Source organism: Scyliorhinus canicula, chromosome 9, assembly GCF_902713615.1.
Source record: "Scyliorhinus canicula chromosome 9, sScyCan1.1, whole genome shotgun sequence".
Classification (NCBI taxonomy): Eukaryota; Metazoa; Chordata; class Chondrichthyes; order Carcharhiniformes; family Scyliorhinidae; genus Scyliorhinus; species Scyliorhinus canicula.
The window spans coordinates 125,746,706-125,771,360 of NC_052154.1; the positions used below are offsets into that span (position 1 = coordinate 125,746,706).

General features: G+C 47.0%; 1 protein-coding gene across 11 annotated transcripts in view; it reads right to left on the bottom strand.

The window, feature by feature from the left end:
* LOC119971661 (von Willebrand factor C and EGF domain-containing protein-like) overlaps positions 1-24,655 on the bottom strand; it is a 490,550-nt gene that overhangs the window by 227,480 nt on the left and 238,415 nt on the right. For 10 of the 11 annotated variants that reach the window (XR_005461886.1, XR_005461887.1, XM_038807512.1 and 7 more), the window contains exon 8: positions 2,310-2,432. The exons of the other annotated variant lie outside the window; for it this stretch is intronic. Coding sequence is in view for 8 of the 10 variants with exons in the window: in XM_038807512.1 (XP_038663440.1) it covers positions 2,310-2,432 (123 nt within the window). In the remaining 2 variants the exon portion in view is untranslated. The remainder of the gene's footprint in view (positions 1-2,309; positions 2,433-24,655) is intronic. 11 annotated transcript variants of the gene reach the window in all.

A 24,655-nucleotide genomic window follows, 5' to 3' on the forward strand; every position in this document is an offset into this window, starting at 1 on the left:
TAACATGAATCACATAGGCCTTGTATCCAGGCCCAAATGCTAATTAGCCATCATCCAGACACTGCAACTCTATTCTAGCTCGGAATTAAATGGACAGTTTAAATTATAACTGTTCACAAAACCTGACATTCCTAACACATCCGTGTGACGTAACAGTTCATCTACCAACAACACAATTTTTCGGGTCATTGTTTACAGGTGTGAATATCGTGCACCTTCTTCCCAGAAAAACAACTGAGCCACTCAAGCTTCTTGTCAACCAGAATCCAGAACCAGTCAGATGACGACCTTCATTGCTCCATCTTACCCTAAATTAAAGACACAATCCCATCTTACCCTAAATTAAAGACACAATCCCATCTTACCCTAAATTAAAGATACAGTTCCAAAACAGAACGTTCTTATAAAACCTCATTTGAGATGACTGATAACTGACTGCATTCTGAAGCTACGATAAAATACTACAGGTGTCAGTTTTTAATGTCATCCACATCCTTTCGGCAGCGCATTCCACGCCACAACACGTCACTGTGCAAAAGAACATTCCGAATTTCACTCTGGCTCTTTTGCCAATCACATTAAATTTGGTCACAGACCCTTCTGCCACTGCAATGAATTTCTCATAATTACTCTATCAAACACGTGTGTGATCTTGAACATGTCTATTAAATCTCTTCTTCCTCCTTTCCAGTCTAAGGAGAACTACTCCAGCTTCTCCAGTCTCTCAGAATTACTGAGATCTCTCAACCCTGAAACCATTCCACTCAATCTCCTATATCCTTGCCCATTTGCAGTGCCCAGAATTGAACCCAATACCCTAGCTGGGGTTCACCTAGTTATTTCGAATGGCTTAGTATAACATCCTTATTTTAATACCCTAATCAACAATGAATAAAACCAATGATCCTGTATTTTTTTTCCAAATGGCCTTTTCAATTTCCACCTTCCAAGGTTTGTGTACAATATCCTCTTCAAAATTGCATCATTTGTTTTATATAAATTGCCTTCTCCTCATTCTTCCTACCGAAAGTATCATTGGTAATCTGTAATAAAGGAGTTTATGTTTGATTCCCACGCAATGAAGTGGATTCCCAGTCTAATGGAAGGCAAGATATCCATCATTCTTTGTTGGTTCCTTTCCTGCACCCAATGGTGACTGTTGCACTCTCCTTTAATCCCTCCTTTGAAAATCCCACTGTTCCTCAATATTGCCTGACTTCACAAATTTGGGGAATTGAAAAACTCTGGCTACCAGCTGAGAATATTAGCAAGAAGGAAGTATTTCAAAGTTGTGAAATTTAATTTTATTTTCTTTTTCAACATTTAGCGCCAAACCCTATTTGTCCCTGAGAAGGTGATGGTGAGCCACCTTCTTGGCAACTGAATGGCTTCCTAGGCATTTCAGAGGGCAGTTAAGAATCAACCATATTGCTGTGGACCAGTTAGAGAAAAGACAGCTGATTTCCCTCAGTGGTACTTGCTTTTTATTCCAGATTTACTTAATTAACTAAATTTAACTTGCCCAGCCATTGTCTCATGCCTTTAGACCAGGCCTCTGGTTTACTAACACAGTAATGAAACCACAACGTCAATTAATCCAATATTATCAGTTAGCTTCATTGTAAAGCTTATAGCTTGGGGGAACGACTACCTGTACCTCTCAGCAAATGGGATACGTAGCAAGGCCACCTTCACTGAATATACCTATACCAAGATTATTTTCACTGAGATGACCTGCAGTGGAATACTTACACTGAGATTATTTAAACAAGATACCCATTAACAATTAATTGCACCAAAGTCACATACCCAGCATGTGTAGGCATGTTTAGAAACAATCCTAAACTGCCAAATATCCTTTGCAATGCTCGATGTATCAAGGCCATCCACAACGGAATTATCTGTGGAGGAACTACCTACTTCAAAGATGCCTCTTCCAAGGTTACTCGTGCTGGGGCCACCAGGAGTGGGTTTGTTACTCCATAGCGGCTTTGGGTTACACGAGGAATGGGCTTGTTACACCGGGAATGGGTTATAACTGGAGTTGATGGTTCTCCAACAGCCAACATCCTAAACATGGCTCCTTAATTGATCAACGTGATGAAGGGACATTTGTCTGAACTATCAGTTAACAGCCACTGCCATAGGTATTGCATCTTGGCAACAATCTGTGCTTTTAGGCAACAGAATATGTAAGAAAGTAATAAGGAACATATCAGATGAAGTGAGATGAAGTGACTGCAAAAATCTTAACTTCTGTCCTGACACCGACAGAAACAATACGTTTGAACTGATGAGCTGTTTCTCACCTGTGCAGGAATGCCCGTTGTTGTGAAGGTGAAAACCAGGCTGACAGGAACATATAAAGCTGCCCACCACATTCTGACACCTCTGCTGGCAAGGGGACCTGTTCCCTGTGCACTCATCGAGATCTGCAACACAACAAGCATCCAGTCTCAGATTGGAGAGGGACAATTTTCATTCCACTGGCTGTATGGATCTCACTGGGTTATTACGAATAAAAGTCTTGATGAATGAAACATCATGAAAGCATTTCATTTGACTTGCACGAGACATGAGGAATAGATTATTTGAAAAACTGTCGACATCCTTCACCTGACAACGCGCCATCATTTTCACCTTTACATCAGAAAAATAAACAACGGCCTGAATTTGACGGTGGGTTGGCAGAGAAATAGATGCTTAACCAGCATAAATTATTCCCTTTCTACCCTTTAGTTCTTTCCTCTCTCCTTCCCCCTTTTTTCCTGGCTCCGTGCTCGCTTATAAATTGTTGGATCACTAACTTCCCCCAGTTCTGGTGTGAGATCATCAAGCTGAAATTCTAGCTGTGTTCCTCTGCCCACATATGCTGCCTGAAGCACTGGGTATTTCCAGAATTTTCTGTTTTTATTTCAGACTTCCAGCATCCGCAGTATTTTGCTTTTAAATCATTCATGTGGCAAGATCATTCACAGAATAGGTGCATGGTGGCTAGGGATTCTGGTGGGAATCCACATTCCTGGATCCCTGCCCAAATCACACACCGTGTTGAATCCTGTGGTAGGCCGCTTGAGGCACACTCTCTGAGAACTCCATTTTAATGTGAAAATCTATGGAAATATAAATAAAGCTGTACCCAATCTTCGGTTTTCTTACTTGAACACCCACTGCGTTCTCTGTGAACACATCAGATGGTCAGTTCAGTACGGGCACATTCTGTGCTTGAACTGCAGGAATTAAGGTAGGTAAATGTATCCAACAGCCATTTTTGGCTTTCATTTTTGAGAGCTGACTGCAGTATATTTCCTTTACGGAACTCTATTTCTGTATTTTGATGACTACAAACGATTACACGTATTTTCTGTAAGAGGAAAGAGGGGTTGAAAAAGGATGTGATGCAGAATAACTGCGCCAGAGACAGATGTCTTTGTTGCAGGTGTCTGAAGATCAGCTGCCTTTACAGCCTCCTAAATTTACCAAGAAAGCTGTAACAGACCTGTACATATGAACATATGAATTAGGAATAGAATGCCTGCTCTGCCTTTCGTTAAGACCATGGCTGATCTGATTGGAGCTTCAATCCCACATCCTTGCCTACCCCTGTTTATCTTTCACCTCCTGTTAGTCAAGAGTCTCTCTAGCTCTGCCTCAAAAATATTCAAGGACTCTGCTTTTGAGGAGAAGAATTCCAAAGACTCAAGATCCTCTTTGAAAAAGATTCTGCTAATCTCGGTCTTCAATGTGCGAGCCCTTATTTTTAAACAGTGACCCCTAGTTCTCAATTCTCCCACAAGAGGAAACATCCTCTCCACAACTACTCTGCCGCAGGATTTTAAAGGTTTCAATCAAGTCTTCTAAATTGCAGTGGATACAAGCCTTGCCTATCCAACTTCTCCTCATAAATGTGATGAATGTAAGAAATTGTCATATTTTATATTTTTTGCAGTAATGATGTTAAACCCTGGGTTAAGATGCATAAAGATAGTATGACTAAGGAGATGTTAAAGTGTGGGAACCATTGATGTTGCAGGTGAAATGTCCTGCTATTAGATTTGAGACCATTTACTTGTTTACAGATACCTACCTAATGGGATATTGTTTACCTCTAAAGGACAACTGTGGTGCAGATAATTTAGAAGGGGTATTGTATTTGGTCCTGGTTAAATAATTCATGGGACATCATGTGGGAGGAAAGAGAAGAATATCTTATGTTTTGTGTATAGATCATGTAATAAAGAGGAGAAGCCAGGTCTGTCTGAAAAGTTAGTTTTTCCTAAGAGTTTAATCTAACCAGAGTTGTTTCAGCTTGGTCCTGAAAGGTTCTCTCTTCAAAGATTGTGCACTGAGAAAAGTAAGTAGAAACCTTTCTTTTTCCTCCACTGATGGGTTCAGCTTGTCAGTACAGGAAGAGATTGGGGTGCCATTTTGAAATGCCATCCCGATCTCTTGACTTCCCTCGGATTCCCCACTATGGCCTCCTGACTCCCTCCAACTTACATGTTAGGGGGTCCTAGAGCCCCCCCCCCCTCACTCCACAACAAAAGGGTTAGGCCCGATTCCTGCCATGGGCAACCTGGTCACCCTGGCACTACCAGTCTAGCATGCGAGCAGTGCCTCTGCCATTATGGCACTGCCAGGGTGCCCGGGTAACAGTGTCAGGGTGCTAGTATGGCATCGCCAAGAGTCCAACCGCTCTGCCCAGAGCCCAACCACCCGAGGGCCTCCGGTGGTCTGTGAGACCCCCGCACGTGCCATCGCGCATGGTCCACATTTGTGTGGACCAGTGCCAAACGATCCCATAGCGAGGTCTCCCAGGACAAAATAGAAGCATGATTGTTAACTTTATTCATGAATGGTATTTGAATATTGATTTTCTTAATTGGAACATAGTGGCAGGTTTAGGAAGTATGTGATGGTGTTCTTCTTTCACTGACAAAATGTTGTAACTGTTAACTGTAAAGCTATTTCTCTGTTGTTAATGTGGTTAATCTTGTGTTGAAATTAAAGTTTGTTTTAACATAAAAGATACCTGTTGGTTAGTGTTATCACTCCTGTGGTGCAGTAAACTTTTCTCGTAGTTTTACAAATTGCAAATAGCTGGGTTCTCATCCGGGATCCTAACATTAGATCACCAGTCCATTCCTGGTATAAGTTTAATAAACCTTCTCTGAACTGCTTCCAATGCATTTACATCTTTTCTTAAATAAGGAGACCAATATCGTACACAATGTTCCAGATGTTGTCAACCGGAATCTGATCTGCATACAATCTTCACTACAGTGGAGGTCATTATAGCCCTGAATCATTCTGTTACAGGCTAACGCCAAACTCCCACTCAAGACACCAGCAGCACCACTGAGTCTGCAGTGTTAAGGGAAAACAGTCATCAATACATTGTTCAGTAGAGTAAACTGTTGCATCCCTTTTCCCCATGGTCAACTGGCAGCAAATACAAGGTCACTGAAACTCATCCAGATCACAAGATTCCACAAAGCCTGATGGCTCACCAGGGGAAGGCAGCAGCAGCCAGGTTCATGGCACCGTGGCTGGCTCTGCTGCACAGCAGGGCAGGAAGAAAAATGGCAGGGCTATAGTGATAGGGGATTCGATCGTAAAGGGAATAGACAGGCGGTTCTGTGGGCACAATCGAGACTCCAGGATGGTATGTTGCCTCCCTGGTGCAAGGGTCAAGGATGTCTTGGAGCGGCTGCAGGACATTCTGGGGGGGGAGGGTGAACAGCCAGCTGTCATGGTGCACATAGGCACCAACGATATAGGTAAAAAACGGGATGAGGTCCTACAAGCGGAATTCAGGGAGTTAGGAGTTAAACTAAAAAGTAGGACCTCAAAGGTAGTAATCTCAGGATTGCTACCAGTGCCACGAGCTAGTCAGAGTAGGAATGTCAGGATAGATAGGATGAATGCGTGGCTCGAGAGATGGTGCAAGAGGGAGGGATTCAAATTCCTGGGGCATTGGGACCGGTTCTGGGGGAGGTGGGACCAGTACAAACCGGACGGTCTGCACCTGGGCAGGACTGGAACCGATGTCCTAGGGGGGGTTTTTCTAGAGCTGTTGGGGAGGGTTTAAACTAATGTGGCAGGGGGATGGGAACCGATGCAGGAAGTTGGAAGGTAGTAAAACAGGGACAGAAGCAAAAGGAAGTAAGGGGAAAAGTGCAAGGCAGAGAAGACATAGTCAAAAATCTAAAAGGGCGACAGTACAAGGTACAGTGACTGAGGGGAGCTCAGTGAATAGGCCCAGTAATAACAAAAGGAATAAAACTGGAGATGTTAAGATTCAAAACAGAGGTAAAAAAAACCAACATAAGTGTACTTTACCTGAATGCTCGTAGAATAAAGTAAATGAGTTGATGGCACAAATCATCGTAAATGACTATGATTTAGTGGCCATTACTGAAACATGGTTAGAGGATGGTCACGACTGGGAGTTAAATATCCGAGGGTATCAAACAATTCAGAAGGACAGAGTGGATGGTAAGGGAGGTGGTGTTGCTCTGTTATTTAAGGATGACATCCGGGCAATAGTAAGGGATGACATCGGTGCTATGGAGGATAAGGTTGAATCCATTTGGGTGGAAATCAGAAATAGTAAGGCGAAAAAGTCACTGATAGGAGTAGTCTATCGGCCACCAAATAGTAACGATATGGTGGGGCAGGCAATAAACAAAGAAATAACTGATGCATGTAGAAATGGTACAGCAGTTATCATGGGGGATTTTAATCTACATGTCGATTGGTTTAACCAGGTCGGTCAAGGCAACCTTGAGGAGGAGTTTATAGAATGTATCCGCGATAGTTTCCTAGAACAGTATGTAATGGAACCTACGAGGGAACAAGCGGTCCTAGATCTTGTCCTGTGTAATGAGACAGGATTGATTCATGATCTCATAGTTAGGGATCCTCTCGGAAGGAGCGATCACAATATGGTGGAATTTAAAATACAGATGGAGGGTGAGAAAGTAAAATCAAATACTAGTGTTTTGTGTTTAAACAAAGGAGATTACAAGGGGATGAGAGAAGAACTAGCTAAGGTAGACTGGGAGCTAAGACTTTATGGTGGAACAGTTGAGGAACAGTGGAGAACCTTCCAAGCGATTTTTCACAGTGCTCAGCAAAGGTTTATACCAACAAAAAGGAAGGACGGAAGAAAGAGGGAAAATCGACCGTGGATATCTAAGGAAATAAGGGAGAGTATCAAATTGAAGGAAAAACCATATAAAGTGGCAAAGATTGCTGGGAGATTAGAGGACTGGGAAATCTTTAGGGGCCAACTGAAAGCTACTAAAAAAGCTATAAAGAAGAGTAAGATAGAGTATGAGAGTAAACTTGCTCAGAATATAAAAACAGACAGTAAAAGTTTTTACAAATATATAAGACAAAAAAGAGTGGCTAAGGTAAATATTGGTCCTTTAGAGGATGAGAAGGGAGTTTTAATAATGGGAAATGAGGAAATGGCTGAGGAACTGAACAGGTTTTTTGGGTCGGCCTTCACAGTGGAAGACACAAATAACATGCCAGCGACTGATAGAAATGAGGCTATGACAGGTGAGGACCTTGAGAAGATTGTTATCACGAAGGAGGGAGTGATGGGCAAGCTAATGGGGCTAAAGGTAGACAAGTCTCCTGGCCCTGATGGAATGCATCCCAGAGTGCTAAAAGAGATGGCTAGGGAAATTGCAGATGCACTAGTGATAATTTACCGAAATTCACTAGACTCTGGGGTGGTCCCGGTGGATTGGAAATTAGCAAACGTGACGCCACTGTTTAAAAAAGGAGGTAGGCAGAAAGCAGGAAATTATAGGCCAGTGAGCTTAACTTCGGTAGTAGGGATGATGCTGGAATCTATCATCAAGGAAGAAATTGCGAGGCACCTGGATAGAAATTGTCCCATTGGGCAGACGCAGCATGGGTTCGTAAAGGGCAGGTCATGCCTAACTAATTTAGTGGAATTTTTTGAGGACATTACCAGTGCAGTAGATAACGGGGAGCCGATGGATGTGGTATATCTGGATTTCCAGAAAGCCTTTGACAAGGTGCCACACAAAAGGTTGCTGCATAAGATAAAGATGCATGGCATTAAGGGTAAAGTAGTAGCATGGATAGAGGATTGGTTAATTAATAGAAAGCAAAGAGTTGGGATAAATGGGTGTTTCTCTGATTGGCAATCAGTAGCTAGTGGTGTCCCTCAGGGATCCGTGTTGGGCCCACAATTGTTCACAATTTACATAGATGATTTGGAGTTGGCCAAGGGCAATGTGTCCAAGTTTGCGGATGACACTAAGATGAGTGGTAAAGCGAAAAGTGCAGAGGATACTGGAAGCCTGCAGAGGGATTTGGATAGGTTAAGTGAATGGGCTAGGGTCTGGCAGATGGAATACAATGTTGACAAATGTGAGGTTATCCATTTTGGTAGGAATAACAGCAAACGGGATTATTATTTAAACGATAAAATATTAAAGCATGCCGCTGTTCAGAGAGACTTGGGTGTGCTAGTGCATGAGTCACAGAAGGTTGGTTTACAAGTGCAATAGGTGATTAAGAAGGCAAATGGAATTTTGTCCTTCATTGCTAGAGGGATGGAGTTTAAGACTAGGGAGGTTATGTTGTAATTGTATAAGGTGTTAGTGCGGCCACACCTGGAGTATTGTGTTCAGTTTTGGTCTCCTTACTTGAGAAAGGACGTACTGGCTGGAGGGTGTGCAGAGGAGATTCACTAGGTTAATCCCAGAGCTGAAGGGGTTGGATTATGAGGAGAGGTTGAGTAGACTGGGACTGTACTCGTTGGAATTTAGAAGGATGAGGGGGGATCTTATAGAAACATTTAAAATTATGAAGGGAATAGATAGGATAGATGCGGGCAGCTTGTTTCCACTGGCGGGTGACAGCAGAACTAGGGGACATAGCCTCAAAATAAGGGGAAGTAGATTTAGGACTGAGTTTAGGAGGAACTTCTTCACCCAAAGGGTTGTGAATCTATGGAATTCCTTGCCCAGTGAAGCAGTTGAGGCTCCTTCATTACATGTTTTTAAGGTAAAGATAGATAGTTTTTTGAAAAATAAAGGGATTAAGGGTTATGGTGTTCGGGCCGGAAAGTGGAGCTGAGTCCACAAAAGATCAGCCATGATCTAATTGAATGGCGGAGCAGGCTCGAGGGGCCAGATGGCCTACTCCTGCTCCTAGTTCTTATGTTCTTATGTTCTTATGTGCCTAGTCTCAATAAAGGAACCCACAACATGTTTACCCAATCCCTTATGAGTGATTGGTGCCTTTATATCATAAAAATACAACATTGGTTGCAGTGGAACCCACTCCAGCAGCAGTCATCAAGTCAATAGAATTAATCCCAACATACGTACTGCTTTCTTTGGCACGCAGTCGTCCACACATTTGCTGATGAAATCTGTGACGGTGGTGGTATATTCATTTAAGTTGGTTGCTGAGTTTTTAAATATGGACCAGTCCACTGTCTCTCAGCAGTCATGTGAGAGCTCTGCTGTTTCCTTGGACCAGCACTGCACGACCTTCTTAGCTGGATTCTCCCATTTGAGTTTCTGCTTGTATGCTGGGAGAAGGAGCACCATCTTATTGTCTGATTTCCCAAAGTGCGGTCGAGGGATGGAACGGTAGGCGCCCTTGATTTTTGAGTAGCAGTGGCCAAGAGTGTTGTCGCCCCTGGTGGGACGGGACATGTGCTGGTGGAATTTTGGCAGTACACTCTTGAGGTTGGCCTTGTTGGAGTCTCCGGCCACGGTGAACAAGGCCTCCGGGTGTTCTGTTTCATAGTTGTTTATAACTGTGTACAGTTCGTCCAGCGCCTTCCACACTTCTGCCTGGTATGGTGGCACAGTAGTTCGCACTGCTGCCTCACAGCACCAGTGACCTCAGTTCGATTCTGAACTTGGGTGATTGTATGTGGGTGGAGTTTACACGTTCTCCCCGTGTCTGCCTGGGTTCCTCCGGGTGCTCCTGTTTCTTCCCACAGTCCAAAGATGTGCAGATGGACTGGCCATGCTAAATTTCCCAAGTGTCCAAAAGATCAGGTAGGGTTACGGAAATGGGGTGGGGGCATGTGCTTAGATAGGCGGCTCTTTCAGAGGGTCTGTGCAAACTCGACGGTTCAAATGGCCTCCTTCCGCAGTGTAGTCATTCTACATTATTACTCTTTGTGAGCTTGCCCATGATTGTATTTCCTTGTTCACTGTTTATGCTCACGCTGACTCACTGCCCCATCTTCTCAGTTCCCTGCTGCACCAGTCTTGTGATGTTTCTCCCTATTAGTCTCTGGCTTTGGATCATGCAGCAGCTCACAATGGTCTGCAAGTCGCAACCGCAGCACACTTCACCTGCCGCACCCCTTCAAATCTTCTCACACCAACAACAACCATCTCAAAGTCTGAGAGGATTCAGCAAACTGAGCAACACCCCCTGCCGCACACCCCAAAATCCCAGCCTACCCACAAGGAAGGCACAAAATCTCCTCCAGTTGTGTCCCCCTCTAACACTGGGCAACCTGACAATATCAATGGCAGATGTGGGTTTCGCACGAAGCATTCGCAGCCCGCCGGGAAGGCACACAGAAATGGTGCACAATTGGGAATGTGGAGCCAAATATGATTTCCTCCCAAAAATTCTAAGTTTTGCCTTTTGCAAACTGAAACAGGCCTCCACAGCCAGATGACATTTTGTCCCCTTATCTCCCTATGATCTGGAGAAACAGGTAATCTCCGCCCTTCAAAGCTCCTCTCACAAGAACCCGTAAGGATCATATGGCTGTTTTGAAACAGTTTTCTCCTCTTAGTTAAAATAAGGAAAGCTTTAACTAATCAGTATTAAAGATTAAACTCGCCCTTGGGAGTTGGCACTATGTAGTGTTTCTGTAGCCAAACTCCAGTCTGCATGAACAAGCCCAGGGCTTTCTGAAGGCAATTGGGTGAGAGCCTTTTCTTAAACAAAGTTAAATAGCATGAAACTTCCAGACAAAAGTATTACATTGGGGCCCAATTTCAGGGAGCAGCAAGTCCATAACTTTTGAAGAAAACAAGCCATCTGAAAAGCAGGGGAACAAGGCAAGAGTGCCTGCTGTCACCGTTGTTGTTTGCACTGGCTAAAGAGCATCTGGCAATGGCTCTTAGGGGGGGCCGGCAGAGTGGCAAAGGATCACGAAGGGGAGGAGGGGGCATCGGGTGTCATTATATGCGGACGACCTGCCATTGTATGTATTGGACCTGCTGGAGAGCATGGGAAGGATCATGGGCTTGTTGGGAAAATTCAGGGCATTCTTGGGACATAAATTAAAGTAGAGAAAAGTGAACTGTTCTCGGCAAACGAGCTGGGTTGGCCCGCCAATCTAGGGAGGTTGCCATTTGAGGTGGCCAGGGAGAGATTTAAATATCTGGGGATTCAGGTAGGGAGAGAGTGGGCTATGATACACAAGTGGAATTTAACAAAGCAGGTGGAGGAGGTTAGGGAGGATCTGAAGAGGTGGGACACGCTACATCTGACTCTGGCAGGGAGGGTCCAAGTGGTGAAGATGAAAGTTTTGCCGAGGTTTTTGTTCATATTCCACAGACTTCCAATTTTTGTACAGAAGGCTTTTTTCTGGAAACTGGATACGATTATTTCAGAATTTGTATGGGCAGGGAAATTGCCAAGGGTTAAGAGGACCCTGCTACAGAGACAGAGGCAGAAGGGGGTGTTGGCATTGCTGAACCTGCCGCATTATTGTTGGGCGGCGAATGTGGAGAAGGTGAGGCAGTGGTGGGAAGGAGAGGGGGCAGAGTCAGGCTGGAGGAAGAATCCTGGAGGGGGTCCAGCCGGAGGGCAATGGTGATAGCGGTGTTGCCACTGGCACCAAGGAAGTACATGGAGAGCCCGCTGGTGCAGTTCATAGTAAAGGTCTGGAACCAGCTGAGGAGATATTTTGGGTTCGAGGGGATGTCAGTGTTGGCGCCTCTATGCGAAAACCATGGATTCAAGCCAGGGTTGGGGCTGGCGGCATGTGTAGGAAGTGGTAAGGGATCTATATTTGGAAGAGAATTTGCTAGTGTAGAGGAACTGAAGGAGAGGATAGAGCTCCTGAGAGGAAGTGAGTTTAGATACTCGCAGGTAAGAGACAGAAGGTTTGGAAAGAATTCCTCGAGTTACCGAAGTATGCCTTGCTGAAGCGACTGCTGCTTCCGGACGTGGAAGGGAGAGCAGGATCGGAGACATATACAGGTGGTTGGGAGAGCAGGGAGGCGAGCAGGTGGTGGAGATTAAGAAGAAGTGGGAGGGAGAGCTGGCAGGGGAGATAAACTGGAGAGTATGGAGTGAGGCGCTACGAAGGGTAAACGTGACCTCCTCATGCCCGAGGATGAACCTGATACAGTTCAAGGTGGTACATAGGTGGGACATAACCTGGGCAAGAATGAGTGAGCTCTTTCAGCGGGTGGCAAACGAGTGCGAGAAGTGTGGGCAGGGAGCAGCGAACGCGCACAAAAGTTCTGGGGCTACGAGAAATTGGCGAGATTCTGGGTGGGAGTGTTTGCGGCACTAACGAGGATAGTGGGGGAAGAGGTTCGGCCGGACCCTTTCGTGGCGATATTCAGGATATCGGAGAAGCCGCAGTTGAAGGAGGGGAGGAAGCCAGATGTTGTGGCCTTCACCTCTCTGATTGCCCGGTGACAAATTTACTTGGGATGGCAGTCAACAACATCACCGTGGGTAGCGGTCTGACTGGAGGACGTATACGGCTTTCTTCGGCTGAAAAAGATCAAATACAATCTTTTGTTTGCACTGAGTGCTGAGCTTGTTGCATTTGAGTGCTACAGTGAGAGTTTGGTGACTGAGGGAGTTACGTGAGGAGGGAGCTCCTTACATTTCATTTCCTATATTTATCAAAGAGCGTGAAGGGAGCCAGGAGTTTAGAGTACAGCTGACTGGAAGCAGAGTCGGAGGGCGGAGGTCCAGTTGGTCCACGGGGCAGCTAATTCTGTAAAGTAAGAGGGGATGGAGGCTAGGGCAGTTGCATGCTCCTCCTGTAGGATGTGGGTGGTGAGGGATACCACTGGTGTCCCCACTGACTATACCTGCGGGAAGTGCACCCAACTCCAGCTCCTCAGAGACCGTGTTAAGGAACTGGAGCTGGAGCTGGATGAACTTTGGATCATCCGGGAGGCAGAGGGGGTTATCGAGAAGAGTTACAGGGAGGTAGCCACACCCAAGGTACTGGACAAGAGTAGCTGGGTTACAGTCAGGGGAAAGAAAACTAACAGGCAGACAGTGCAGGGATCCCTCGTGGCTGTTCCCCTTCAAAACAAGTATACCGTTTTGGATACTGTTGGGGGGGGGATGACCTACCGGGGGAAGGCCCCAGCGGCCAGGTCTCTGGCACTGTCTGGCTCTGGGGATCAGAAGGGAAGGGGGGAGCATAGAAAAGCAATAGTAATAGGAGATTCAATGGTTAGGGGAATAGATAGGAGATTCTGTGGTCGCGAGAGAGACTCCCGAAAGGTATGTTGCCACCCAGGTGCCAGGGCCAGGGATGTCTCGGATCGTGTCTTCAGGATCCTGAAGGGGGAGAGTGAGCAGCCAGAAGTTGTGGTGCACATTGGTACCAACGACGTAGGTAGGAAAAAGGGTGTGGAGGTAATAAACAAGTTTAGGGAGTTAGGCTGGAAGTTAAAGGCCAGGACAGATAGAGTTGTCATCTCTGGTTTGTTCCCGGTGCCACGTGATAGCGAGGCTAGGAATAGGGAGAGAGTGCAGTTGAACACGTGGCTGCAGGAATGGTGTAGGAGGGAGGGCTTCAGGTATTTGGATAATTGGAGCGCATTCTGGGGAAGGTGGGACCTGTACAAGCAGGACGGGTTGCATCCAAACCAGAGGGGCACCAATATCCTAGGGGGGGGAGGTTTTCTAGTACTCTTCGGGAGGGTTTAAACTAATTTGGCAGGGGAATGGGAACCGGATTTGTAGTCCATCAACTAAGGAAGCCAATATTCAGGACGCCAAATCACGTAGTAATGCAGTGGGGAAGGTAACACTGACAAAGGAGAGTACTTGCAGGCAAGGAGATGGGTTGAAGTGTGTATACTTTAATGCAAGAAGCATCAGGAATAAGGTGGGTGAACTTAAGGCATGGATCGGTACTTGGGACTACGATGTGGTGGCCATCACGGAAACTTGGATAGAAGAGGGGCAGAAATGGTTGTTGGAGGTCCCTGGTTATAGATGTTTCAACAAGATTAGGGAGGATGGTAAAAGAGGTGGGGGGAGGGGTGGCATTGTTAATTAGAGATAGTATAACAGCTGCAGAAAGGCAGTTTGAGGGGATCTGCCTACTGAGGTAATATGGGTTGAAGTCAGAAATAGGAAAGGAGCAGTCGCCTTGTTGGGAGTTTTCTATAGGCCCCCCAATAGCAGCAGAGATGTGGAGGAACAGAATGGGAAACAGACTTTGGAAAGGTGCAGAAGTCACAGGGTAGTAGTCATGGGTGACTTCAACTTCCCAAACATTGAGTGAAAACTCTTTAGATCAAATAGTTTGGATGGGGTAGTGTTTGTGCAGTGTGTCCAGGAAGCTTTTCTAACACAGTATGTAGATTGTCCGACCAGAGGGGAGGCCATATTGGATTTGGTACTTGGTAATGAATCAGGGCAGGTGATAGATTTGTTAGTGGGGGAGCATTTTGGAGGTAGTGACCACAATTCTGTGACTTTCACTTTAGTTATGCAGAGGGATAGGTGCGTGCAACAGGGCAAGGTTTACAATTGGGGGAAGGGTAAATACAATGCTGTCAGACAAGAATTGAAGTGCAGAAGTTGGGAACATAGGCTGTCAGGGAAGGACACAAGTGAAATGTGGAACTTGTTCAAGGAACAGGTACTGCGTGTCTTTGATATGTATGTCCCTGTCAGGCAGGGAAGAGATGGTCGAGTGAGTGAACCATTTTTGACAAGCGAGGTTGAATGTCTTGTTAAGAGGAAGAAGGAGACTTATGTAAGGCTGAAGAAACAAGGTTCAGACAGGGCGCTGGAGGGATACAAGATAGCCAGGAGGGAACTGAAGAAAGGGATTAGGAGAGCTAAGAGAGGGCATGAAAAATCTTTGGCAGGTAGGATCAAGGAAAACCCCAAGGCCTTTTACACATATGTGAGAAATATGAGAATGACTAGAGCGAGGGTAGGTCCGATCAAGGACAGTAGCGGGAGATTGTGTATTGAGTCTGAAGAGATAGGAGAGGTCTTGAACAAGTATTTTTCTTCAGTATTTACAAACGAGAGGGGCCATATTGTTGGAGAGGACAGCGTGAAGCAGACTGATAAGCTTGAGGAGATACTTGTCAGGAAGGAAGATGTGTTGCGCGTTTTGAAAAACTTGAGGATAGACAAGTCCCCCGGGCCTGACGGGATATATCCAAGGATTCTATGGGAAGCAAGAAATGAAATTGCAGAGCCATTGGCAATGATCTTTTCGTCCTCGCTGTCAACAGGGGTGGTACCAGAGGATTGGAGAGTGGCGAATGTCGTGCCCCTGTTCAAAAAAGGGGATAGGGATAACCCTGGGAATTACAGGCCAGTTAGTCTTACTTCGGTGGTAGGCAAAGTAATGGAAAGGGTACTGAGGGATAGGATTTCTGAGCATCTGGAAAAACACTGCTTGATTAGGGATAGTCAGCACGGATTTGTGAGGGGTAGGTCTTGTCTTACAAGTCTTATTGACTTCTTTGAGGAGGTGACCAAGCATGTGGATGAAGGTAAAGCAGTGGATGTAGTGTACATGGATTTTAGTAAGGCATTTGATAAGGTTCCCCATTGTAGGCTTGTGCAGAAAGTAAGGAGGCATGGGATAGTGGGAAATTTGGCCAGTTGGATAACAAACTGGCTAACCGATAGAAGACAGAGAGTGTTGGTGGATGGCAAATATTCAGCCTGGAGCCCAGTTATCAGTGGCGTACCGCAGGGATCAGTTCTGGGTCCTCTGTTGTTTGTGATTTTCATTAACGATTTGGATGAGGGAGTTGAAGGGTGGGTCAGTAAATTTGCAGATGATACGAAGATTGGTGGAGTTGTGGATAGTGAGGAGGGCTGTTGTCGGCTTCAAAGAGACATAGATAGGATGCAGAGCTGGGTTGAGAAGTGGCAGATGGAGTTTAACCCTGACAAATGTGAGGTTGTCCATTTTGGAAGGACAAATATGAATGCGGAATACAGGGTTAACGGTGGGGTTCTTGGCAATGTGGAGGAGCAGAGAGATCTTGGGGTCTATGTTCATAGATCTTTGAAAGTTGCCACTCAAGTGGATAGAGCTGCGAAGAAGGCCTATGGTGTGCTAGCGTTCATTAGCAGAGGGATTGAATTTAAGAGCCGTGAGGTGATTATGCAGCTGTACAAAACCTTGGTCAGACCACGTTTGGAGTACTGTGTGCAGTTCTGGTCACTTCATTTTAGGAAGGATGTGAAAGCTTTGGAAAGGAGATTTACCAGGATGTTGCCTGGAATGGAGAGTAGGTCATACGAGGAAAGGTTGAGGGTGCTAGGCCTTTTCTCATTAGAACGGAGAAGGATGAGGGGCGACTTGATAGAGGTTTATAAGATGATCAGGGGAATAGATAGATTAGACAGTCAGAGACTTTTTCCCCGGGTGAAACACACCATTACAAGGGGACATAAATTTAAGATAAATGGTGGAAGATATAGAGGGGATGTCAGAGGTAGGTTCTTTACCCAGAGAGTAGTGGGGGCATGGAATGCACTGCCTGTGGAAGTAGTTGAGTCGGAAACGTTAGGGACCTTCAAGCGGCTATTGGATAGGTACATGGATTAGGGTAGAATAATGGAGTGTAGATTAACTTCTTCTTAAGGGCAGCACGGTAGCATTGTGGATAGCACAATTGCTTCACAGCTCCAGGGTCCCAAGTTCGATTTCGACTTGGGTCACTGTCTGTGTGGAGTCTGCACATCCTCCCCGTGTGTGCGTGGGTGTACAAACTGTATATTTGTATTGCGGAGTTTGCTCCCCAGGTTGCTTATATTTTGTAACCATTTATATAAGTTTGAAATAAAATACATTTAAAAAGAAAGAACTCAGGCCCACAACACCCCCCTGATACCAACTCACCCCACCCTCTGACTTTTCCCCCCTCATCACTGCCCATCAAATTAGCACCCACCCCTCATCACTGCCCACCCCACACCCCACACTGGCTCCTCAATTCACCTTGAAGAAATCAATAAATGGCTACCCCTCCTAAGGTGAACTTGACCTTATCCAAGTGCAGGAATTCAGTCAGGTCGCTCACCCACACCCTCGCCTTCGGCAGCTCCGAGTGCCGTCAGCCCAATAAGATCCGTCTCTGGGTATTAGGAAGGCAATGGCCAATACTTCAGCTTCTCTCCCCACCTCGACTCCCAGATCTTCCAACGCGCCAAAAAGCGCCACTTCTGGACATCCGAAAACACTGTCAGATCCCCCTCAACCGTGGACATTTCCAGAACATCGCGGGGCCCCCTGCACACCACCCACACCTATCTTCCATCCCTGCAGAGAACCCTCACGTGGGCCCCATGCACCATCTTAAGCTGGATGAAGCTTAACCTTGCACACGATGAGGATGCATTCACCCTCCGCAGGGCTTCTTTCGACATCCCAGTCGTCACCTCTCCACCCAATTTCTTCTCCCATTTGTGCTTGACCTCCTCCACCGGAGTGCCCTACCTCTCCATCAAATCCCGATAAATGACCGACACTCTCCCCTCTCCCATATCATCCTCCAATAACAGCTTGTCTTGCAGCATTGCAGGTGGCAGCCTTGGGATAGACGGCACCTTGCTCCTCGCAAAATCCCTTACCTGCAGGTATCTGAAACCATTCCCCTCAGGCAACTCATACATTTCCTCCAACTCTTCCAGGCCGGCTAACCTGTCCCCTATAAACAGATCCCCGAAATACTCTATCCCCACCCGCCGCCACCCTTGGAACCTCGTATCCAGCACCGCCTGCACAAACCAATGGCTGTCACATATCGGCGCCCACAACCCAAAGTGTTGGCTACATTGGTTCCAAACTCCCCGCATTGAACCCACCATCGGGTCACAGTGTACCGGACGAATGAAAACAGAAAGGGCGCCAACAACAACACCCTCAAACCTGTCCCCTTACACGAAGCTGCCTCCATCCGCCCCCACACCTATCCCTCCTCCACTGCCCATATCCTCACCATTGTGATATCTGCTGCCCAATAATAGTTAATCAAACCCGGGCAACGGCAGCCCCCCAACCACGCCCCTCCCCCACCCATCTCGCCTCCTCTCCAAAAACACCCTCATCACCCACAAGGTCTTCCCTGCCCACACAAATCCCAAAATTATCCCGGTCAACTTCTTGAAAAAGGACTTGGAACAACGATGGGAGATTCTGGAACACGAACAAGAACTTGGGCAGCACTGTCATTTTAACTGTCTGCACACACCCAGCTAGTGACAGTGGCAACACATCCCACCTCTCAACATCCGCTTTGATTCCCTCCACCAAGTTGTGCCAAGTTCAATTCATGCTGCTGCGCCCACCTCCGTGCTACCTGAATTCCTGGATACTGAAAACCCGCCCCCACCATCTGGAATGGCAACTTCCCTAACCTCCTCTCCTGCCCTCGAGCATTAATCAGAATCACCTCGTTCTTCCCCATATTCAATTGATACCCGAGAACCGGCCAAATTCCCTCAGGATCTCCATGATCCTTTCAAAGCTGCCCACTGAGTCTGAAATATGTTACAAAATATTGTCCGCATGTTCAGCCCTCCCCCGCTCAATCCCTCTCCAACCCCTCGATGCCTGAAGTGCCATTGCCAGCAGCTCGATCGCCAGCGCATAAAGCAACGGGGAGAGTGGGCACCCCTGCCTTGTCCCCTGATGAAGCCTGAAGTACTCCGGGCTCGTCCTAGTCGTCCGGACACTAGTCATTGGCACCCTGAACAGCAGCCAAACCCAACCCACGAACCTGACCAAACACGAACCAACCCAGCACGTCCAACAAATATGCTCACTCCACCTGATCAAAAGTCTTGTCTGCTTTCATATGCACCACTACGTCTACCTCCTGCCCTTCCAAGGGCATCATAAAGATATTAAGCAGCCTGTGCACATTTGCCGACAACTGCTGCCCCTTCCCAAACCCCACCTGGTCCTCCCCTATTACCCCGGCAATCAATCCTCTATCCATGATGCCAACAGCTTCGTTAACAACTTTGCATCCACATTCAGCAGCAATATTGGGTGGTATGACCCACACTGCCCTGCATCCTTATCTTTCTTTGAAATTCGCTACGTGGACACCTGTGACAATGTGGGGGGGAAGCTCCCCTCTTCCCCTCGCCTCGTTGTACATCCCCACTAGCACAGGCCCCAACTCAGCACCAAACCTCTTGTAATACTCTGCCGGAAACCCCTTCCCTGCCTACATCGATCCTACGCCATCTATCACCTCCCTCAGCCTAATCGGGGCCCCAAATTCCTGAACTGTACCCGTCTCCACCCTAGGGATCCTCCACTGCAGCCGCAGGGCCTCCCCACGGCACCACCCAGAAATCCAGTGCAGCGTGTGGTCAGGAACTACGATCACCGCATACTCCAAGTCAGCTTACCCTTGTCCATCTCAAAGAAAATCGATCCGGGAGTACACCCGGTGTACATGTGAGAAGTGGCCGTTAGCCTCCCAAATCTTCACAGGTCCGCCCCCCACATACGGTCATGAATCCCCCTCAAGTCCCTCGCCACCGCCAACCTTTTTAACGACCTGGGATATGACCGGTCCATCTTCGGATCCAAACCGCATTGAAATCGTGCCCCACATTATCAGGCGGTGCATGTCCAGATCTGGAATCTTTCCTAGCACCTTTCTCATAAAGTCCACATTGTACTAATTTGGGGTATAAACATTCACCGGGACCACCAGCACCCCCTTCAACTTCCCACTAACCCTCACATGCCTACCCCCCGAGGTCTGCTACAATGCTACCCATCTCGAAAGCCACTTTCTTTTTGACCTACAACCGCTACCCCCCTCGTCTTCATGTCCGACCCCAAGTGGAACACCTGCCCCACACATCCCTTCCACCATCAAGTGTGCGAAAACACGCGACCGCTTAACCGGCCCAATTCAACCCTCGCACATTCCATTTAGCCAGCCTGGTCAGGGGGCTCCCTGCTCTCCTCCCCTGCCATTTAGTCATAAACCTTCTTTAGCCAGCTCCCCCCGGCCCGCATCACGGACATTTCCGGGCCCCCTTCAAGATGTCCACCGCCATCCCTCCTTCCTCAACTGCGCCACATCAACCACAACCATGTCAGCAACTCCCCCCCTCTCAGCACATCGCATCACATAACCACACCAAAACCCAACCCATTATGGGGCCTCACGGTAGCATGGTGGTTAGCATCAATGCTTCACAGCTCTAGAGTCCCAGGTTCGATTCCCGTCTGGGTCACTGTCTGTGTGGAGTCTGCACGTTCTCCCCGTGTGTGCGTGGGTTTCCTCCGGGTGCTCCGGTTTCCTCCCACAGTCCAAAGATGTGCGGGTTAGGTAGATTGGCCATGCTAAATTGCCCGTAGTGTAAGGTTAATGGGGGGGATTGTTGGGTTACAGGTATACGGGTTACGTGGGTTTGAGTAGGGTGATCATTGTTCGGCACAACATTGAGGGCCGAAGGGCCTGTTCTGTGCTGTACTGTTCTATGTTCTATGTTCTATCCCCGCACTGCCTACCCCCCCCCCCCCCCAAATCCAATCACCTGGCAACCCCCCATTTCACTCCTGTTAACTAGCCCAATCAGCTAGCATGGTAGCACCTGCCCAGGGTCTCTGACTACCACTCATCCCCATAAACCACCCCTCCCCCTCTTCCCTCCAAACAACGGTCCACCTTGATAGGCTGGTCAAAGGCCCCCTCCTCCATCATCTCCACCAGCATGCTCGCCACATACTTGGCGGTCTCCGCACCTCTATGCCTTCAGGCATCCCCCTGAACCACAGGATTTGTCTCCTAGAGCAGTTCTCAAGATCCTCCAGCTTCTCCTTCAGCCTTTTCTAACTGCTCATCACCATCCCCATGTCCGCCTCCAGCGAGGTCAACTGATCCTCATGCTCCACCACCGACTCCTCCACCTTTTGGAACGCCAGGCCTCCTGTTTCCTGCCTCAGCTCGATCGCCACCCGAAGCGGCTCCCCCAGCTTAGCCAAGCCCTCTAAGGCTTCCTTCTTCTGCTGCTGGAACTTGCTATTGAGGAATTCAGCCCAGCTGCTCCGTAGACTACTGGGCGGACTGCACTGTCCCCCTGCACTCCACCCTCTTTGACTGTGACGCACCACGAAAACTTTCTTGCTCAAGTTGTTGTCTCCTCGTCATTGCACTTCTCATCCGATGTGCCATAAACCAGTCCCACCAGAGCAACACAAGTGGGCACGGTAGTCAAGGAAGCATACGGAATGCTTGCCTTCATTGGACGGGGCATTGAGTATAAAAACTGACAAGTCACAGTTGTCTGGAACCTTGGTACGGCTGCACTTGGAATATTGTGCACAATTCTGGTCACCACACTACCAGAAGGATGTGGAGGTTTTGGAGAGGGTGCAGAGGAGGTCTACCAGGATGTTGCCTGGTCTGGAGGGTGTTAGCTATGCGGGGAGGCTGAATAGACTTGACTGTTCTCATTAGAACGACGGAGGTTGAGGGGTGACCTGATTGAGGTCTGCAAGATTATGAGGGGCATAGATAGAGTGGATGAGCAGGCACTCTTTCCTAAGGTGGAGGGGTCATCACCAGTGGGCACAGGTTTAAGGTCCAAAGATTAGAGAAGAGAGGCGGGGCATATTTTTTACACAGAAGGTGGTTATTGCCTGTAACGTGTTGCCAGGGAAGGTTGTGGAAGCAGATACATTAAAGGCGTTCAAAAGGCATCTCTACAAATACATGGCTAGGATGGGTATAGAGGGGTACAGCACATGAAGTGCTGAGGGTTTTGGCCAAGGTTGGTACAGGCTTGGAAGGCCGAAGGGTCTGTTCCTTTGCGGTATTGTTCTTTGTTTATGCTTCATCTGTCATCAAACATCACACAATTCGGGTAGGGAAGGAATGAAAAAATTCACCTCGAGCAGGAGCCACCAACCACTCACTCCATAGCCGCCACCCGAAGTCAACTTCAATCATTTCTTGATGCAGTTTAGAAATATCTCTCTTCTGCATCTAATCCATGTTGCAGACAACCTCGGATCATATTATGGAGCAGACAAAATGAAGCTTTACCTGATGCCCATTGCAGTAGATTCTTGTAGCAGTAACATACTTCATCTTCATAAATAGAAAGAAATGACTGAAAATATTGTTTTCAATTTTTGTCCCAAAATTTGCAGTAGAATTCCCCAATCCCAATGATTAACAATTAATTAAGTCACTCAATCTGAGTTCACCAATGAAGTCATCTTTGACCCATTAACCAAACTAATCAACAGCAAGCGCATCAGTGGATCAGTCTGTGAGACAATTGGACTCATGCCTGCTCAATGACTATCTCCAACAAGAGTGAATTTCACCTTTGCCCCTTGACATTCAATGGCATTACCATTGCTCACCTCCCACACTATCAACACCCTGGGGGTTACCATTGACCAGAAACTGAACTGGATAGCCATATAAATAGAACATAGAACATAGAACATAGAATGATACAGCGCAGTACAGGCCCTTCGGCCCTCGATGTTGCACCGACATGGAAAAAATCTAAAGGCCATCTAACCTACACTATGCCCTTATCATCCATATGCTTATCCAATAAATTTTTAAATGCCCTAAATGTTGGCGTGTTCACTACTGTTGCAGGTAGGGCATTCCACGGCCTCACCACTCTTTGCGTAAAAAACCCACCTCTGACCTCTGTCCTATATCTATTACCCCTCAATTTAAGGCTATGTCCCCTCGTGCTAGCCACCTCCATCCACGGGAGAAGGCTCTCGCTGTCCACCCTATCTAACCCTCTGATCATTTTGTATGCCTCTATTAAGTCACCTCTTAACCTTCTTCTCTCTAACGAAAACAACCTCAAGTCCATCAGCCTTTCCTCATAAGATTTTCCCTCCATACCAGGCAACATCCTGGTAAATCTCCTCTGCACCCGTTCCAAAGCTTCCACGTCCTTCCTATAATGAGGCGACCAGAACTGTACGCAATACTCCAAATGCGGCCGTACTAGAGTTTTGTACAACTGCAACATGACCTCATGGCTCCGGAACTCAATCCCTCTACCAATAAAGGCCAACACACCATAGGCCTTCTTCACAACCCTATCAACCTGGGTGGCAACTTTCAGGGATCTATGTACATGGACACCGAGATCCCTCTGCTCATCCACACTACCAAGAATTTTACCATTAGCCAAATATTCCGCATTTCTGTTATTCTTTCCAAAGTGAATCACCTCACACTTCTCCACATTAAACTCCATTTGCCACCTCTCAGCCCAGCTCTGCAGCTTATCTATGTCCCTCTGTAACCTGCAACATCCTTCCGCACTGTCTACAACTCCACCGACTTTAGTGTCGTCTGCAAATTTACTCACCCATCCTTCTGCGCCCTCCTCTAGGTCATTTATAAAAATGACAAACAGCAACAGCCCCAGAACAGATCCTTGTGGTACGCCACTCGTAACTGAACTCCATTCTGAACATTTCCCATCAACTACCACTCTCTGTCTTCTTTCAACTAGCCAATTTCTGATCCACATCTCTAAATCACCCTCAATCCCCAGCCTCCGTATTTTCTGCAATAGACGACCGTGGGGAACCTTATCAAACGCTTTACTGAAATCCATATACACCACATCAACTGCTCTACCCTCGTCTACCTGTTCAGTCACCTTCTCAAAGAACTCGATAAGGTTTGTGAGGCATGACCTACCCTTCACAAAACCATGCTGACTGTCCCTAATCATATTATTCCTATCTAGATGATTATAAATCGTATCTTTTATAATCCTCTCCAAGACTTTACCCACCACAGACGTTAGGCTCACCGGCCTATAGTTACCGGGGTTATCTCTACTCCCCTTCTTGAACAAAGGGACCACATTTGCTATCCTCCAGTCCTCTGGCACTATTCCTGTAGCCAATGATGACCTAAAAATCAAACCCAAAGGCTCAGCAATCTCTTCCCTGGCTTCCCAGAGAATCCTAGGATAAATCCCATCTGGCCCCGGGGACTTATCTATTTTCACCTTGTCCAGAATTGCCAACACTTCTTCCCTACGCACCTCAATGCCATCTATTCTAATAGCCTGGGTCTCAGCATTCTCCTCCACAATATTATCTTTTTCTTGAGTGAATACTGACGAAAAGTATTCATTTAGTATCTCGCTTATCTCCTCAGCCTCCACACACAACTTCCCACCACTGTCCTTGACTGGCCCTACTCTTACCCTAGTCATTCTTTTATTCCTGACATACCTATAGAAAGCTTTTGGGTTTTCCTTGATCCTATCTGCCAAAGACTTCTCATGTCCCCTCCTTGCTCGTCTCAGCTCTCTCTTTAGATCCTTCCTCGCTTCCTTGTAAATATCAAGCGCCCCAACTGAAACTTCACGCCTCATCTTCACATAGGCCTCC